Source organism: Ictidomys tridecemlineatus, unplaced genomic scaffold (genome assembly GCF_052094955.1).
Source record: "Ictidomys tridecemlineatus isolate mIctTri1 unplaced genomic scaffold, mIctTri1.hap1 Scaffold_40, whole genome shotgun sequence".
NCBI classification, from domain to species: Eukaryota; Metazoa; Chordata; class Mammalia; order Rodentia; family Sciuridae; genus Ictidomys; species Ictidomys tridecemlineatus.
Genome location: NW_027522604.1, coordinates 132,344 through 150,369, shown reverse-complemented (window position 1 = coordinate 150,369; position 18,026 = coordinate 132,344). Strand labels below are relative to the sequence as shown.

Here is an 18,026-nt window from a genome sequence, read left to right as displayed (position 1 = left end):
GTCAAAGTTCCTCCATTCTTTCCATGCCTCTTACCACCCACCTTACCCCCATTATGGGTCAGCATCCACTTTCAGAGAGAACATACAGCTTTTGGTTTTTGGGATTGGCTTACTTCCCTTAACCTGATATTCCCATTCACCCGCAGATGCCGTAATTTTTTTCTCTTTTAAGGCTATAAGTAATATTCCATTTCATATATGTACCACAGTTTCTTTATCCATTCATCTGTTGAAGGGTTGGTTCCACAAAACTATGGAATGCTTCACAAATGTGGGTGTCATCCTTGCTCAGGGACCATGCTAATTTTTTCTGTATTGTTCCAATTTTAGTATATGTGCTGCCAAAGCAAGCACACTCTGAGTTTTAACAAATGTAGATACCCATGTAAAAACTACCATAATCAAGATATAGAACAGTTTTTTCACTAGAAAAGGGGTTTCCTTGGGATCCTTCCCAGTGAGTTCCTTCACCACCTGTTCCAGGCAACCACTGATAACTTTTTTTTTAAACTATAGATTCATTTTTCCTACAGTACTATTTCATATATATGCCACTATAAATGGACTCATTTATATCTAGGAGTGCAATTGCCTCCTACGTTTAATGTATGTTTTTATCTTATGTGATACTGTCAAGCCATTTTAAAAAATGACCACAATAATTTTATACTTCCACCAGCAATTTAGGAGACTTCCACTTGACTTCATCTTCACTAGCACTTGGGCCATTCTAGTGGGTATGTCTTTGTGAGTTTATTTCCTGATAATTAATGATATTGAGTGAACTTTTTTTTTCTTTTGAGATAGGGTCTCACTAACTTGCTTAGGCCCTTGATAAGTTGCCAGCCTCAAACTTGGGATCCTCCTGCCTCAACCTTCTGAGTTGCTGGGATTACAGACATGTGCCATGATGCCTGGATCAAATACTTCTTCATGAGCTTGTTGACCATACTGTTTTTGTATGTCAACTCTCTCTGGCTAGCTGGAATCCAGACTTCTCCCAGCTCAGTGCCAACTGTGGGATTGGTTAGCTTATAGTTGTTCTTGGCCCTCGCAGGTACTGCTTAGAATGTAGCCCCAAACTGAAGACCACCTCCATGCAGATTTCTGGAACTCTCTTTCTTTGTGGCTCCCATCTTTCTGGTAGTTTTCTCTACATATTTTTGGCTGCTTAATCTCCTGGAACTCTGGTCTCTCTCTTCTCAGTGAGACTGTTATGCCCTATTTGGGTTCCCCTTCCCAAACTGAGGTCTAGAGGGTGCCTCCAGGTGAAATGCTCATCTATTTGTTCTCCTGCTCTTAGGGGTGACAGTTGCATGTCCCTTGTGGCTTTCTATCTGAAAAATAGCTCTTTAAAAATATATTTTGACTGGGCATGGTGGCACATGCCTTAATCCTAGTGGCTCGGGAGGCTGAGACAGGAGGATCATGAGTTCAAAGCCAAAAGTGAGGTGCTAAGTAACTCAGTGAGACCCTGTCTCTAAATAAAATACAAAATGGGGCTGAGACTGGGGATGTGGCTCAGTGATCAAGTGCTTCTGAGTTTAATCCCTGATACCAAAAAAAAAAAAAAAAAATATATATATATATATATATATATATATATATTCCAACTTTCTGGTTGCTTTCAGTGGGAGAACAAGTCTCATATAAGTTACTCTCTATTGATTTATCCTTTTGTTGTAACTTTTTGCGATAATTGAAAAAAATATGTTTGTGGGACTTCTAGGATATATTGTAGCTTTGGTGAATAAATGACATCCCCCTGGTACAACAATTTAACCTGTTTTCTCTATTGCCTTTTTTTTTGTTTGTTTGTTTGGTGGTGTTGGGGATTGAACCTCGGGCTCCATGCATTCTAGGCAAGTGCTGAGCTAACAACCTCAGCCTTTCTCTGTTACTTTATATTTCTTGGAAATTGGTAGTCAGGTTTAGGTTCAATTCTGTTTATTATGAAAACTTAATAAAATATTGCATTGACATCTGCATGTCCTCTCCTTTGATGTTGACTACTAGTCAACAGTGACCTTGGTGAGATTTGCTAATATATTACAGGTTGCAAAATAGCAATGGTCGGAGTTGCTGGGATTTTTCTTTCTTCATTTAAAGGCTGGGATGCCTATACAAATAAAAATTTATGATTGATTATTCTTTCTTTCTTTCTTTTTTTTTTTTTTTGTACTGGGGATTAAACTCAGGGGCACTTGGCTAGTGAGCCATATCCCCAGCCTTATTTTGTATTTTATTTATATACAGGGTCTCACTGAGTTGCTTAGCAATTCGCTTTTGCTGAGGCTGACTTTGAACTTGCTATCTTCCCTCCTCAGCCTCCCGAACTACTGGGATTACAAGTGTGTGCCACGACGCCTGGCTATGATTGATTATTCTTTACACAGATATTTGGTTTGTATAGTTAAGGCAGGAGATAAACATTTGATTCCTTTTCTTCATTACTTTTCAGAATAGTAAGGTGGTATTCTAGCATTATCAAATGATACCCAAAGGGGCTTTTGAAATCTTTTTAACTTTTATTTAAGAGTCAATATGACGTCATGCATTTAAAAATATTTGGTGTGTTTAATCCAGTTAGGAATAGTAATTGTTCTTACCTGATGCTCAATTTCTCCCCCTTTTGCCTTGTAGAAGCCTCTTTATCTTGGCTCCTGGGACCCTTTGCCACCACCTAGTGGTCATTGTTACCTATTTCCCTTGCTTTTGAACTATGAGATATTCCAAGTTCATCTTAAACATTCCCTGTCCAGACCTTGAAGGAACTATTTCTCTAAAAGAACTTTGGTTCCTTTCAATAGGAAATGATATTTAGAGGCTACATTCCAAGTACTAGGATTGCTTATTGCTCAAATTGACTGTCATTTGTAGGCCTTTTTAGTGAACAAAGCTCAGAAATATGTGGGGATTTTTCATCATGTCATTTAGATAATTCCCATGAAAATTCAGGAGAGATTTTACTTCACTTCATCTATCTTAGATTTGTGTTTTCTTTCTCTGATGTTGGAGTTCCAGTTTTCAATGACATCAGTATAATTGTTTACAGTATTGTGCCACTTAATGACATTTTGGTCATTAGTGCATAATAATGGAGCTAAAAAATTCTTGTCACCTAGTATTTTTAATATCTTTTTTGTGTTTTGATATGTTTAGATATATAAACATTTACAATGTTACAATTGTCTACAGAATTCAGTATAATAATATCTTATAGGTTTTTATCCCCAAAGCGATGATATACCATATATGAATACCTACGTGTGGAAATGGCTATATTTTCTAGGTTTGTATAAGTATGCTCAATGATGTTTACATGCTGAAATTGCCTAAGATGTGTTTCTCAGAATTTATTCCCATCATTAAGCAACATAAGACTATATTTATGTTATTTAAAATACTTTCAGGAATGTATTCCTGAAATGAAATTCTCTTGTCTTTAAGCTATATCCCACTAAGGTATGTTTGAACTAATTCATTTCTGTGGTTTGTCACCAACTTGATGTCACAGGTTGTTTCATTTTTGCTTTCAATATTTAGGTATTACTTTATAAAGATTTTTTTGTTTATTTTACAATTATTTAAATATTTAGAAGAGCCAAAGTTAATTTGCAAAAATAAGTTGTTTCTGTTTTCTAGTACTGGTGATTGAACCCAGGGCTCCTATCCACTGAGCCACATACCTAGCCTCTTTATTTTTTATTTAGAGATAGTTCTCACTAAATTGCGTAGGGACTTGCTAAGTTGCTGAGGCTAGCTTTGAACTTGTGATTCTCCTGCCTGATTTTGAAAGAATTCTAGCTTTTGTCCCAGTTCTGTCTACCCTGATGTTACTCTCTTTTATAGTTAACTTTTAAAATTTATTTCATTATGTATTCTGTTATTAAAAAAATAAGCAAATGAGAAAAGGGATATGTAGCTCAGTGGTAGAGCACTTGCCTACCATACATGAGGCCATGTGTTCAATCCCCAGCACCATAAAAAGAAAAAGAAAAGCAAATGATTTTTACATCTAGCTATGATAGCTTTATATAGGTACTGGCTTCACCTTCCCAACTGAAACAACTAAAATAAATATGAAAAAAAAAAACCCACAAACAGATAAAATTTGAAGATCCAGCAACATTGAAGATCAAGCAACAAAGAATGATTCTGGAAACATAAGGAACAAATGCTGTGAGCTCTTTAGTTGTCCCAGCTTTTACTATGTTAAGAGATTCCCAAGCCATGACAAAGAAGGGGAAGTCAGGCAGAACCAGAGGATACCATGAATTGAGAGATGGTGCTGAGATTCCAGGAAAACCGAAGTGACTAGAATTCACAGGGTGGAGTACCAAAAGAAGGTTGCTACATTGAGAGACAATTCTGGAAATCTGTGAAAGGCTCTCTGAGTGTTCAGCAGGGTATTGATCTGCACATAAGTGTGATGAAACTGCTTAGCAAGTCAGAGAAACAATCTTAAGTGATTAGAAGGAACAGGTCCTAACACAGGGACCAGAATAGCACCTGGAAAAAACTATCTAAGGAAGTTGGGTAGAATAATCAGAAGGGCGTTACCTCGGACTGACTATTACAATTTATGTAATACCTAGCAAATATTCAGACCCAAGAGAATCAAATTGTTTCCAGTAATTTAATTGTATACAAAATATTAAGAATAGTAATTCGTAATGTATGGCATCGAATCAAAGCTTACCAGGCATGCAAAGAAGCAAGAAAAATACAATCCACAATGATGAGGAGAAGAATCATCCAATCAAAGCCAACCGAGAACTGCCGGAGATGTTAGAATGAGGTAATGGCATTTTTTAAAAAGTTATTACTACTATATTTCATGTGTTAAAAAGGTAAAAAGAGATATAGAAGATACATTTTAAGAAAATCAGACTTCTAGAGTTGAAAATATATGATAAACACAGTGGATGGGATTAATGTCAGAATAAGCATTTGTGATGAAATTGTTAGTGAACTTGAGGACATAACAGGAGAAGTACCCCAAATGAAACACAGGGAAAATTTCTTCTGTTAAAGAAAAGTGAACCAGAGCATCAGTGAGCTGTGGGACAGTTTCAAGTTGAGCGTTGAGAGGTATTCAGAAAAATATTTTAAGAAATGATGGCCAAAAATTTTCAAAAATTTGTGAAAACTGTACATCTGCAGATCCAAGATATTAAAAGGAACTAGAGTACAAAAAGCATGAATAAAGCTATATCAAGGTATATTATATCATAAATAAATTGCTCAAAACCAGTGATAAAGAGCAATCTTAGCAGTTAGAGAAAACATTTATGTAGAGAAGAACTAAGGATGACATCAGATTTCTTGTCAGAAATTAGGCATAAGAGAATATAGTGGAGTGATACCTTTAATATATTTGAAGAGTAATAATGTTGGCCGATAATATCATGCCCAGTGAAATATCTTTCTAAAATGAAGACTTGTACTGACATACAAGCTGAAAGAATTCACCCTACACTTGCACCAAGACAGCAGATGGAAATAATGGAATAAAGGAGTAAAGAACACTGAAAATGGTGACTGTGTGCATAAATATTTAAAATAATTTTTCTTATTTGAACATTTTAAAAAGTCATTGACTGTTTAAAGACAAACATCAGTGTAGTATGGGATTTAGAAAACATGTAAAGTAAAATACATGACAACAGTATAAATCTCAGAAGGGTAGTAATTATTGTAACGTTCTTATTGAATATGTGAAGTAATACAGTATCATCTGAAGGTATATTGTGACAAATTAAAGATGTACATTCTAAACCCTGAAGCACTAAGATTAGAAAACAGAGTTATAGCTTAATAAGCCAATAGAGGAATCACTAAAAATACCGATAGTGGTATTTCTGCAAAAGAAGACAGAAAGAAAAGAAAAAGAACAAAGAACAGAAGGAACAAATAGAAGATTATATTAAGCTTACACCTATGCACAGCAGTAATCCTATTAAGTGGAAAGTATCTAAATACATCAGTTAAAAACAGAGATTGTCATATTGCCTAAAGAAGCAAGACCCAAATAGATGTCTAAGGGAGTAACACTGTAAATAGACACAAAGAAGTCAAAATTAGAATGATTGAAAAAGGTATCTCATGTTAAACACTAGTGAAAGGAAATCTGGAGTAGCTACATTAAACCAAAAGAGGTTGTGGGGCAAAATATATCATCGGGACTCAAGAAAGTTATTTCCTAATGATAAAGGAATCAGTCAAGATTATATAATAAACTTAAATGCTTGTACTTTTAATATTAGACCTTCAAAATACATGAAGTATAAAAATTGATAGAATTATGAGGAAAATGATGAATCCTATAGATTACATTTAGAGATTTTAATATCCTCTCCTCAGCAATTGGCAGAAAATGAAAAATAAAAGTAAGATTGTAGAAAGTGTGAATGACATAATCAATCCATCCATTTGAAATTAATTGACGTTTATAGAAAACTCCCAAGGAGCTTAGTGCACATGGAACATTTACCAAGATAAACTGTATTCTGGATCTTAAAAAAATTATCAGTAAATATAAAAGTATTCAAAGTCAGGCAAAGCTTGTTCTCTGAACACAATAAAATGAGAAATCAATAATGGAAAAATCTGGAAATTTCTCCAATATTTGAAAACTTTAGTGCCAGACTGCTAAATATATATATATATATATATATATATATATATATATATATATATATATATATATATATATATAAATGAACAACACAGTACATTTATTTTTATGTGGTGCTGGGGATCGAACCCAGTGCCTCACACATGTGAGGCAAGCACTTTACCACTGAGCTACAACCTTAGCCCCCACTGCTAAATAATTTTTGAGTCAAATAAATCAAAGAAGAAATTCATATTTTGAGTTCAATAAAACTGAAAACAACATATCCATTTGTGCAATGTCACTAAAGCATTATTGGAAAATTTATAGCACTACCAGGCCCAAGATAGCTTTATTAAAAAAGAAGTCTCCAGTCATTGACTTTAGTTCCTACTATGAGAAACTAGAAAAGGAAAAATAAGTTAATCTCCAAGTAAGCAAGAAAAAAAGATATAATAAAGACTATAAGTCAGTAAAATTTTAAAAAAGGAAAATAAGAGAAAATCAATGAAACCCAAAGCTAGTTCTTTAAGATGAATAAAATTGATCAACATCTAGTGAGGGAAATAAAAGAGGAGACACAGATTACCAATATCTGCAATCAGAGAAGGGATATAACTACAGATTTCACAGATACTAGACTGATAATGGGGATATTATGAACAGTTTATGTTAATTAACTTGACAATTTAGATGAAATGAAGAAATTCTATTTAAGCCACAAATTGCAAAAGTTCACTCAAGAAAAACAGACAACTTCATAAACCTTGTTGACTATTAAAGAAATTGAAGGTATAGGTAAAAACCTTTCTACAAAGAAAAAAATATAAGACCCAGATAGCTTTATTGGTGATCCAATTCCTGTAAGGAAGAAATGATACTAATTCCTAATAGTATTAGTAATACTAAACCCTTGTAGAATATTAAAGCAAGGAAATATTTCTCCTATGAAGCCAGTGTTATCACTACACCAAACCAAGACAAAGATATAACAAGAAAAGAAAATCACATACCTCTCAAGAGATCTCCAATGAATCTGTACAGAAATTCTAAACAAAAATTTAAGTCGAATACAACAATATGTAAAAGGAAAATACATCATAGACAAAAACTAGACTGATGATGGGGATTTATGTCAAGAATCCAAAATTTATTTAACATTTGAAAATCAATGAAATTTACCACATTGATGTACCTAAAATCTGAATAAGAGAAGCCATAGAAAATACATTATTCCATACACATATTCCATACTCCTGTTTAGCTCAAGAGATACAAAACAAGCATTTAAAAAATATAGCAGAGGGGGGAAATGTTGGGGAGTAATATTGGCCAAATTATATTGTTATTTTGTGTGCATGTACAAGTAGGTGACAATAAATCCCATCGACATGTAAAAAAAAATCAGCCCTGATTATTATTTAAAAATTTTTTTTAGATTTTGATTGACTTTTATTTTATTCACTTATTTATATGTGGTGCTGAGAATCGAACCCATTGCCTCACACATGCTAGGCAAGTGCTCTACCACTGAGTATCAACCCCAGCCCCTCAGCATTTATTATTGATGTAGAAAAACAAATAACAAACTAGGAATAGAAGGGAGCTTAAAATATCCTCTGAAAAAATGCAGCTAACCTCATACTTAATGGTTGATAATTGAATACTTTTCCCCAAGATCAGAAACCAAACAGAGATGTCCACTCTCATTACATCTATTTAGCATTGTACTGGGGTGCAGTAAGGAAATAGCTAGTATACTAAGGCAAGAAAAAGAAATAAAATGCACTCAGATTGGAAAGAAAGAAATAAAATTCTCTTTATTTTCAGATAACATGAATATATATAGATACAATCTGGTATGATCTAGAAAAAAGCTATTGTAAGGTTGACAGATAAAATTTACATCTAAAAGCAATTATATTTTCTATATATTAACAATGAATAATTAGAAATTGAAATTTTAAAGATTTCCATGTACAATAGAATAAAAATATGAAGTATTTAAACATAAACGTGGCAAAAACTAAAATGTCTATATTAAAAACTATAAAATATTGCTGATAAAAATTAAAGAGAACCTAAATGGAGAGATATACCTAATTTATGAGTCAGAAGACTAAGGTGTCCATTCATCCCAGTTTAATCACCAGAGTCAACATTATTCCAATCAAAATTCCTGCAGAGTTTTGTAGAAAATGACAAGCTGATTGCAACAGACCTAGAATACGTGGCTTCAAGACTTAATCTAGGCCTGGGGATGTAGCTCAGTGGTAGAGCACTTGCCTAGCATATGCAAGGTCCTGTGTTCAATCCCTAGTACCATACGAAGAGGAAAAAAAGAAAAAAAAATATTCTAAAGCTACAGTAATCAGGATTGCAGACAAAACATTGGAACAGAGCCAAGAATTCAGAGATAGATACACAATATATATGGCAACAGTCATTGACAAAGATGGAAAGACAAGTAGAGAATGGGAAGTTTTTCAGCAAATGGTACTGAAATTACTGCATATTTATATGCAAAATATTGATCCATGCCTTGCATTAGACACCTGAATTAACTCACAGACTTAAATATTAAACTCAAAACTACAAAACCTCTAGGAAAAAAATAAGAGAAAAATTTTTGTTGAACTTAGGTTTGGCAAAGATTTCTTAAATTTGACAACAAAAGCATTAAAAAGGATTTGACAATGTGGGATTCATCAAACTAAAACCTCTGTAATTCAAAATACACTTTGAAGTGAATGAAATAGACAAAACACAAGCTGGGAGGAAATTACTGTAAAGCATTTATCAAGACTTGCATCAAGAATATATGAAGAACTCTTAGAACTCATTAGAAAAAATATAGTCCTGTAAAATAACACTTCATCAAAGAAGATAAACAGATAGTAAATAAAGACATTAAAAATGCTTGACATAATTATCAGGGAAATGCAATTTTGAAGCATAAGAGTTACCACTACACACTTATTAAATATCTAATATTAAAGACAATTGTGCTGAGTGGTTGGAGATGGAGGAACTGGATGGGTACACAGCTGGTGGGGATATAAAGTGGTAGAATCACCTTCTTAAAAAGGTAAACATATACCAGTCATATCCAACCATTCTTTTCCAAAGAAAAGATAAGTTATATAGCAATAGGAGGAATTTTATATTTGTAAAAGCCCCAAACTGGAAAAAAATCCAAATGTCTATCAATAGATGATAGACAAATTGTGGTATGTACATATAATGAAATGCTACTCAGCAATAAAAATAGATGATAGATAAACGGATGTAGATGAATCTCAAATTATGCTGAATAAGAGAAGCCATAGAAAATACATTATCCCATACACATAAAACTTGAGGAATACAAAGCAATCTATTAAGATAGACATTTTGCTGGAGGAATGGGAAAGTGGGGGGCAAGAAGGAAGGGTGACAAAGGGCAGAATTACCTAGAGAATGAGAATATTTTTGGAAGTAAAGGATGTGTATATTATCTTGATTATAATGGTGATTTCATAATTTCATGTTAAAATTTATCAAATTGCACACTTTAAATACATGTAATTTATTGCATGTCAATTTTACCTCAAAGCTATAAGAAATAATATACTCATCTTTTTTCACTTTCTAAGATACAATTAGTATTCTACAAATATTTTTCTCTACTTCATTTTAAAAATATATATTCTGGAAACCAGCTCTTAGCAGTATTTAAAATTATTTTCTTTCTTCTTTGGTTTATTCAACAACTTTCATTGATGACGGTTGTTTCAGCCTTTTGTGACCATCTTGTATTATTATAATTAATGCTTGAATAACATAGTTTTGTAAATACAAGTTTTAAACATTTGTTGTTGTATTCCCAGTATCTTTAGAAGTTAGGGCTGGGGGACTATAGCTCAGCAGTAGAGCACTTGCCCTAGATACCCTTCCCCAGCACTGAAAAAGTTAAAAAAAAAGTGCGATTGTTGAGTTAATAGGTAAATATATAAGCAGTTTTGGGAGATGTTGCCAAATCTCATTCATAAGGGTTGTATCATTTTGTATACTTATCTGAGAATTTGTATTCCCCCACATTCTCTCACCTACTGAGTATGTGGTCAAACGTTTGGATCTTGCCAATGCAAGTGAGAAATGGTATCTTGGTGTGGTTTAATTTGTATTTTGTTCATTATGAGCTAAGCAGAGCATGTTTCCATATGTTATAGCTATTTGCATTTCTTTTCCTGAGATCTGTTTATTTCTTCAGCCCATTTTTGTATAGGTTTGCTGGCCATTTTATTTATAATGTTCTTTATATTTCAGGAACATGATTCTTTGGACAATAATAGGTTGCAAATATTTTTTCTCAGGTTGTCATTGTCAAACTGTGTGTGTGTGTGTGTGTGTGTGTGTGTGTGTGTGTGTGTGTGTGTGTGTGTAGCAGGTTTAGATACAGCCAGGAAAGATTTTTTCAATGAGGCAGGTTTTGCCCACTCATAATACATAGAAAATTTCACCCAATATTTTCTAGTACTTGTTTATTTTCTATTTTTACATTCATGTTTCTTATCCATTTGTAGTTTATCTTTTGAATAAGTAGAGAAAAATCCAATTTTATAATTTTCCATGTGGTAACGCTACTTATTAGAAAGTCTATTTTCCCCAAACTAACTTTTATTGTACCCCAAGTGTCCAGTTGGCTCTGTTTCTGGATTCTCTATTCTGTCCCACAATCTCTATGTATTCTTGGGCTTGGACGAGGGTACATGAATTAATTATATAGTCTGCCCTCCCTGTACCCTTCATTGCTCTTCTTTTTCAGTGCTTTCCTGCTTATTCTTGTTCTTTTGAATTGACTATAATCAACTTGATGACAGATTTTTAAAGATCCACATATGTTCATTCCCTCCCCAAGTTAAACGTCCCCAGTTTCTTCAATTTTTAGCACGTGCTTTTCGGGGGCTATTCATGATTCTGTTCTTTTCCACAAGTCATGCAACCTTAAAATGTGGCATCCAGAAATGAAGCCACCGGAGTGGGGTGATAATGACATGATTCCTTAGGGTAAGGCTTTTTAAAAAGAGTGTCATCCACAATTGGAGAAAGTAACAGGACTGGATTGAGCAGGGAAGGAAAGCCCAGTCCAAGCTGTAGTCCTTTATAAGGGAGCAGGAGAAGCTTCTCCTCTTCTGTCTGCACTTTTGGGGCAGGTAGGTACCTGGTGTCTCAACAAGTTGACAAAAGGGTTTTGCTCTGGGAGGAGCTGGGAGGCCTGACTTTCTCCTTTTTCCTAGTCTCTGCCTATAATCCCCTTTTGCTAGTTCCCTGGCTTCCTCCAGGGCCTTCTAAATCGCTGGTCCTCTCCCAGTTCCGGGGACAGGTGAGCCTCTTTCCTTCTGGAGTCCTTTCATTTGGACTCTTCTGCTGGGCTCTCCTTGCGCTGTCCCCCGCTGGGCTCCGCAGTTGGTTCTTTCCGCTCCCTGCCCGCCCCTCTGCATCCTCTGTCCTCTCACTGCTGTGGGCCCAGGGGCTTCCTCTGATGACGCGTTTTACTTGGTTGGGCAGAAAGCGCCTGCGGTGGAGGAAGGCAAAGTTCACTCCCAGTACCCGCCCCCTGCGCTGGGTCCTACCGAAGTAGGAAACGGTGAAAGAGGGTCCTGTGCTGTTCTGCATGGAAGCGTTGCTTCCGCTCAGCTGTCCCTACACCATGGACTCAGTACCTGCCACTGTGCCTTCTGTCACTGCTTTCCCGGGGGACCCGGAGCTCCTGGGACCCCTGTCGGTGCTCTACGCAGCCCTCATTGCCAAGCTACTGGAGGTGACGGTCCCATTCCCAGGGAGGGACCCCAGCTCTGGCAGGCGGGTGGCTGAGTTCTGGTGGAGTGGGTGCACTGACTGTCGTGGCAACGGAGAAATGGAGTGTGTCGGGCCCAAGGCAGGCAGGACTTGAGTGTATTGTTAAGCGAGGCCGGTGAGAGTGTACTTGAGCTTTCCCCACTTGCACTTTTTTTTTTTTGACGGAATAGAGGTGACAACCTCATGGTATGTTTTGAAATGCAGCCAACAATCCAAACAGCTAAGGTTACTACAGGTGTTTTCCCTACGGAGACTGCTGGGGAATTGGGCCCAAATGACAGTTATCTCCTATTACGTGTAGAGGGCGGTGAAAACAGGGAAGAGTAGGCAGGTGTTTACTGCACTGCCTTTGAGCAACCATTTAAAATTAGGCTTTGAATTTTATAGAAGGATGTTAAATTCAGAGAAGTTTAAGCCAGTTTTCAAGAGTTGTCTGAAATTACATGTCACTTATCTGTTTATATAAGAGTGGAATGGAAGTAAGATTTAAAATCTTATATCATCATTGTTTTTATTTGTTGCCATAAAATTAATTAGTTCTTTCATATATTTAAGTTTTTGTCTTAAATGAATTTTTTAAATTATAAAAACCAGGTTATCTAAGAGAAAAGAATGATCCAGAGGGATTCTAGCCAGGTGTTAGACAATGTGATGATATAGGGCCTGTTACAAACTGGAAATGTATGCTCAATTTAAAGTGTTTAGATTCGGGCTGGGGTTGTGGTTCAGTGGTAGAGCGCTTGCCTAGCATACATGAGGCACTGGGTTGGATCCTCTGCACCATATAAAAACAAAACAATGTGTCCACCCTAAAACTAAAGATACATAAATAAATATTTTTTAAAAAAGTATTTAGATTCATTATACTTGAAAACACTGCAAGCCAACAAAAAATGTGAGACTGCCAGTATCCTCTCTCTTGAAGAAGCTATTGGAAAATATTGAGGAGGTTGATTTCTGATGAGGAGGTTGGTTTAGAATTGCCATGATTCTTTGTGACTGTTTTGTTATAAATTTAAGGTTTCCCATTTCTTCTAATTTGTCTGTTTCAGCTGTTTACTACATTGCCTGATGATACTCAACCTGGGCCTGATTTTTATGGACTACCATGGAAGCCTGTAGTTTTCACTGTTTTCTTTGGGATTGTATCCTTTGTCATTTTCTTTTGGAGAACTGTTCTTGTTGTGAGTAAATTAACTTACTTATACCTCAGCACATAAGCACAAGGATTATTTTATATAGTCACTGCCCCCCCCCCTTTTTTTCTTTTTCAGTTGCTAAAACACAAATTAGTGGTTTAAGTCAAACTAACCTTATAAAATAATTTAGTGTGGGTGCAGTTGGTAGAACTGGTAATTCTTACAGCCATCCTGACCAGTAGTTTCATATGTATCAGAAGTCTTAAAAGTGGGATAAAAGATGGGATAGGTTAGATAAATATCCTTTTATGTAGCATATATGTCTAGTAATCTATCTTAAAGAAATAACTATGCTTTGAAGATTTTGGTAATGTTTTTCAATGGAACAGTGTATTAGATTGAAGACTTAGCACAACATAATTCATTTAGGGGTTATTGTATGTTCAATTATTGGAATAGTAGGCAGATGTATTTATTTCAAAGCTTTGAGGTACAGAAATTGCTCACAATTAAATGTGAAGTGGGGAAAAAAAGCAGAAACTAAGATTTAAATGTTGATGAACTGTATGTTAATATAAACACATATAAACAGGGGGAAATGCTGCAAAGAAATACAGTAAAATGAGAAAAAGGAGATGAGATAATTTTTCCAGTCTTTTATATAAATTTTTCCCAGATTTTATGATTTGATCATATGTTCAGAAAATACCTTTTTATTTGGAAGTATAGATTATGTGTTGTCCAAAAATCCATTAAATGTTTTGTTCATTAAGTCTTTTTTTTTCCTGAGCAGAATTAGTCTATCTCTGTGTATATGTGTACATATATGTATAAGTGTGTGTGTGTGTGTATATATATATATATATATATATATATATATATGTGCTTATACATACTTATGTTTGTACTGTAGGTCATTCTGTTTCATAGTTATTTAACATAATTGGAAGAAAATTATTTTAGGTAAATGGACTTTGCATATGAAAAGCCTAACAGTTAAAGAGGTCAAAAGCATTGGATACAAATCTTTTCAAATCTGATTGTTCTTTTTCTGATTTCTTAATTATATCAGACATATCATTGTTAAGATAAGTTTCCTCTCCTTGTACAATTGAGTGTAAAATCTCCTAGAAAGTATTCCCTTCTTAAATAGAAGAATCGTTTGCCTGGATTCCTGTGAGGAATTTTCTAATCTCATTGAACTTTTTCTCAGCTAAAAGGAAAAAGGAAATAGAAGGATAAAGAGAAGGGAAAAACATGACAACATTTTATATTTCTCTCTCTTGTTTCTTTCATTTCAAAAACCCTGGTACCTGTTTCTCTTTTCACTAGGTTATGTGGGATCTGGTTCCTAGCTTGTTGCTCCTCAGTTTCAGCATTTGACTTTGGAACTTTAGTCCTTACCTTAGATGACTGCTTTTATGCTACTTCCCATTTTCCTCTGTTGTCATTTTGAGTAAAAGGTTAGCAAGGCTATGACATTAAAGAAATGTTCATTTCTTTCTGTGTTGGAGTTTTCTGAATGCAATTTCCTATTACGAAGATCCCATGGATGATCCATGGACACATCTGAGTATCCCATCACCATTTATAACATTTGAAAGGACAAGTAATATGCTAAGTTATAAAGAAATTTAGTGATGTTTTAAAAAAATTTCTGCTTACGTTTTATTATCAGGTAGTTTATTGCTGTCTTTTGGAAATGATTGTTTTTGTCCTTTCCAGAATATGTTAATTGTCATTTCTCTTGTTTCTTGTGCATTTTCTTCTAGCAGTCTTCCCTTTCAGAATTCTTGCTATACATTTAGTGGTTTGCAGAAATAAGATGATGTAGCCTCTTAGTTTCTAAATTCAGCCAATAGCCAAATTTAAATTGGAGTTCTAAGATGTTTTCTTGTGAGTGAAAGTGGCATATCTTAGTACAAAGATTATGCCTTTAATATTGTTTCCTCAGATTCCTTTTGAATAGTCATTGTTTCTAGACTTTATCCTGGTTATTTAGAATTGTCAAGTAAATGATTTTGAGTACACACACACACACACACACACACACACACACACACATACACACACACATATTTACTGTGAAATAAGGTGCATATCTTAGTGTTTTTATGTCAGAGGCTATTTATGAAATATCACTACCAATTAAATTTAAAAGGCTTGTTAACCTTTACTTATTTTTAATCCTATAAATTATTATCCTGAACCAGAATGTTATTAAATTCTCACTTGGTTATGATTCTGATTGTTGTTTTAGGAATGCTGTTTCTATTGAGCAGATGTTTGATATCAAATTTAATCTTTTTTCTCTCTTCTAGGTAAAAGATAGAGTATATCAAGGTAAATTTTTAGGTCTCTTAAACTTGTAATAACCCTTTGTATTGGTGTTTGATGTGTGTTTTATGTATGTTAGAAGTAGATACAGTGACTTTTAATGTCTATTATCTTTTTTACCTCCTGAAAATTTTACTGTTCCTAGGTTGCTAGCATGGATAATAGAGTAGATGATGATGGTTCCAACTCTGAGATAGGAGATAAAGAGGAGGAACAAATTGTGGATAGGGAGATGATAAGTTTTAATTTGGGGCAGATTAACTTTGAATATTGATATAATGCAGATGTATTACATTTGAAGAGTATTTCTATGCTAATGATTTAATCATGCATAAAGTAATTGAGTAGATAATTTAAAGAATGGTAATGTGAATCAGTATGTTTTCATTTCTGTTTTTCTTTGCAAAGAATTAAATGATTCCATTTTCTGAAAAGAAAGTGTTTTGAGAAGGGAGGAATATCAAGCTACAACACTTTACTGTATTTCCCATCTGTGAAATAAGCTTAAATTGAAATATCATTTTGGATGGGAGGGGTACCTGGGATTGAACTTTGGGGCACGCTACTGAGCCACATCCCCAACCTCCTATATTTAGAGACCAAGTCTCACTTAGTTGCTTAGTGTCTCGCTCTTGCTGAGGCTGGCTTTGAACTTGGGATCCTTCTAGCTCAGCCTCCTGAGCCACTGGGATTACAGGTGTGTACCATTGCGCCCAGCAAAATATCATTGTTCTTATATTTTTCTTAAATTTTAATAATTTTTATACTCTTATTGCTAATAAGCATAGATTGCTTTTTAAAAGCATAATAGCTATGCTAAGAAGTATTTCCTCATAGTACCATATAACATGTCTTTGCTTTTAGTAGATTGAATAATTGAATTTCATTTAGTGATTGTAATAATCTTGTATATTTCCCCCTTTTAGTCAATGAACAGCAAATTTCCAAAAAGGTGAACAATTTCATAAAAGAAAATGAAGAACTAATGCAGAAATTGTCAAATTATGAACAGAAGGTATAATTATTTTTTTGTTTCTTTCTCCCTTGGTTCTAGCTTGAATCATTTCTACCTGTTTTAATTTAGAAATCGTATTTTAAAATTTTTTTCATTATTTCCTACAAATCATCCAAATTCTAAGCAGTCATGTATTAAGTACTGCTTTCTTCTGGAAAGGGTCACTTGTCTGGAAGTAACTTGTATAGTAGCACTATAATTTGTGTATCTTAATTCTGAATGCTTTATTTGCATAGGTGAAGGAATCAAAGAAACAGGTTCAAGAAACCATGAAACAAAAAATGATTCTTTCTGATGAAACAACTAATTACAAGGTAAAAATCCCTTTTTGGGGGGGAATTACATTCTAAACTCAAAAGTAAATGTAATGAGTGAGTAATCTTGACACCTATTTTTTCCAGGATAAAATGAAGCTTCTTGAAAAAGCTAATGAACTTCTGGATGAGAGAGCTAAAAGTCTTCATGTTATGTTAGAATCTGAGAAAGAACAGAAAGCTAAGAATAAGGACTTGGTAAGAGTTTTGCTGCTAAGTGTTACTGCAATTTGGCTTTTGGAATATTTTGTAAAATTGGTTAAGTTAAACTTAGTCTAGCTGATAACTAAAGTAAGATTAGGAGCCAAGGAAGTTGAACCCACTTCTGCCCATTTTGTGGAACTTTTAAGTACTGATACAACAAATTATTTTTATGGGCCTAGGAAATATTTTTATTCTCAACCTTGGATAATTTTCATATTGCTTTGCTCTGCCCTTGGAAACATGCAGAACAACTAAAAAACTATTGTCCAGTTGAACAGTATTTGTTTACTTTTTACTTGAAAGAGTAATGAATTAATCAATTTTCTGTACTTAAAAAAATTTATTTCATTTTCAATTCATGTTTCATTTTCAATTTTTATAAGTTTCTATAATTACATAAAAGTTGCAAAAGATAGTAGAGAGTGTGTTCTAAAATATCCTACCCCCAAGTAAGCTTGATCACCTAGCTGAGGTAGTATTTATCAGATTTCTCCACTGTAAAAATTCTTTCCAATCCTTTTCATATTGTATTCTTTGGAAGTTACCATGCACAGCCC

General features: G+C 34.4%; 1 protein-coding gene and 1 non-coding gene across 2 annotated transcripts; one reads left to right on the top strand and one right to left on the bottom strand.

Moving 5' to 3' along the window:
* Positions 1-247: 247 nt before the first annotated feature.
* On the bottom strand, positions 248-354 carry LOC144373468 (U6 spliceosomal RNA). Its single transcript, XR_013433146.1, has one exon. It is a non-coding gene; the product is annotated as a U6 spliceosomal RNA (small nuclear RNA).
* An 11,820-nt stretch (positions 355-12,174) lies between these two features.
* Positions 12,175-17,724, top strand: LOC144373454 (transport and Golgi organization protein 1 homolog). Its single transcript, XM_078036523.1, has 7 exons — positions 12,175-12,422; positions 13,513-13,644; positions 15,921-15,942; positions 16,863-16,951; positions 17,188-17,265; positions 17,353-17,463; positions 17,716-17,724. Exons 1-7 carry the CDS (start codon positions 12,276-12,278, stop codon positions 17,722-17,724), a joined length of 588 nt encoding a protein of 195 aa, XP_077892649.1. The 5' UTR covers positions 12,175-12,275.
* The last annotated feature ends 302 nt before the right edge of the window (positions 17,725-18,026 follow it).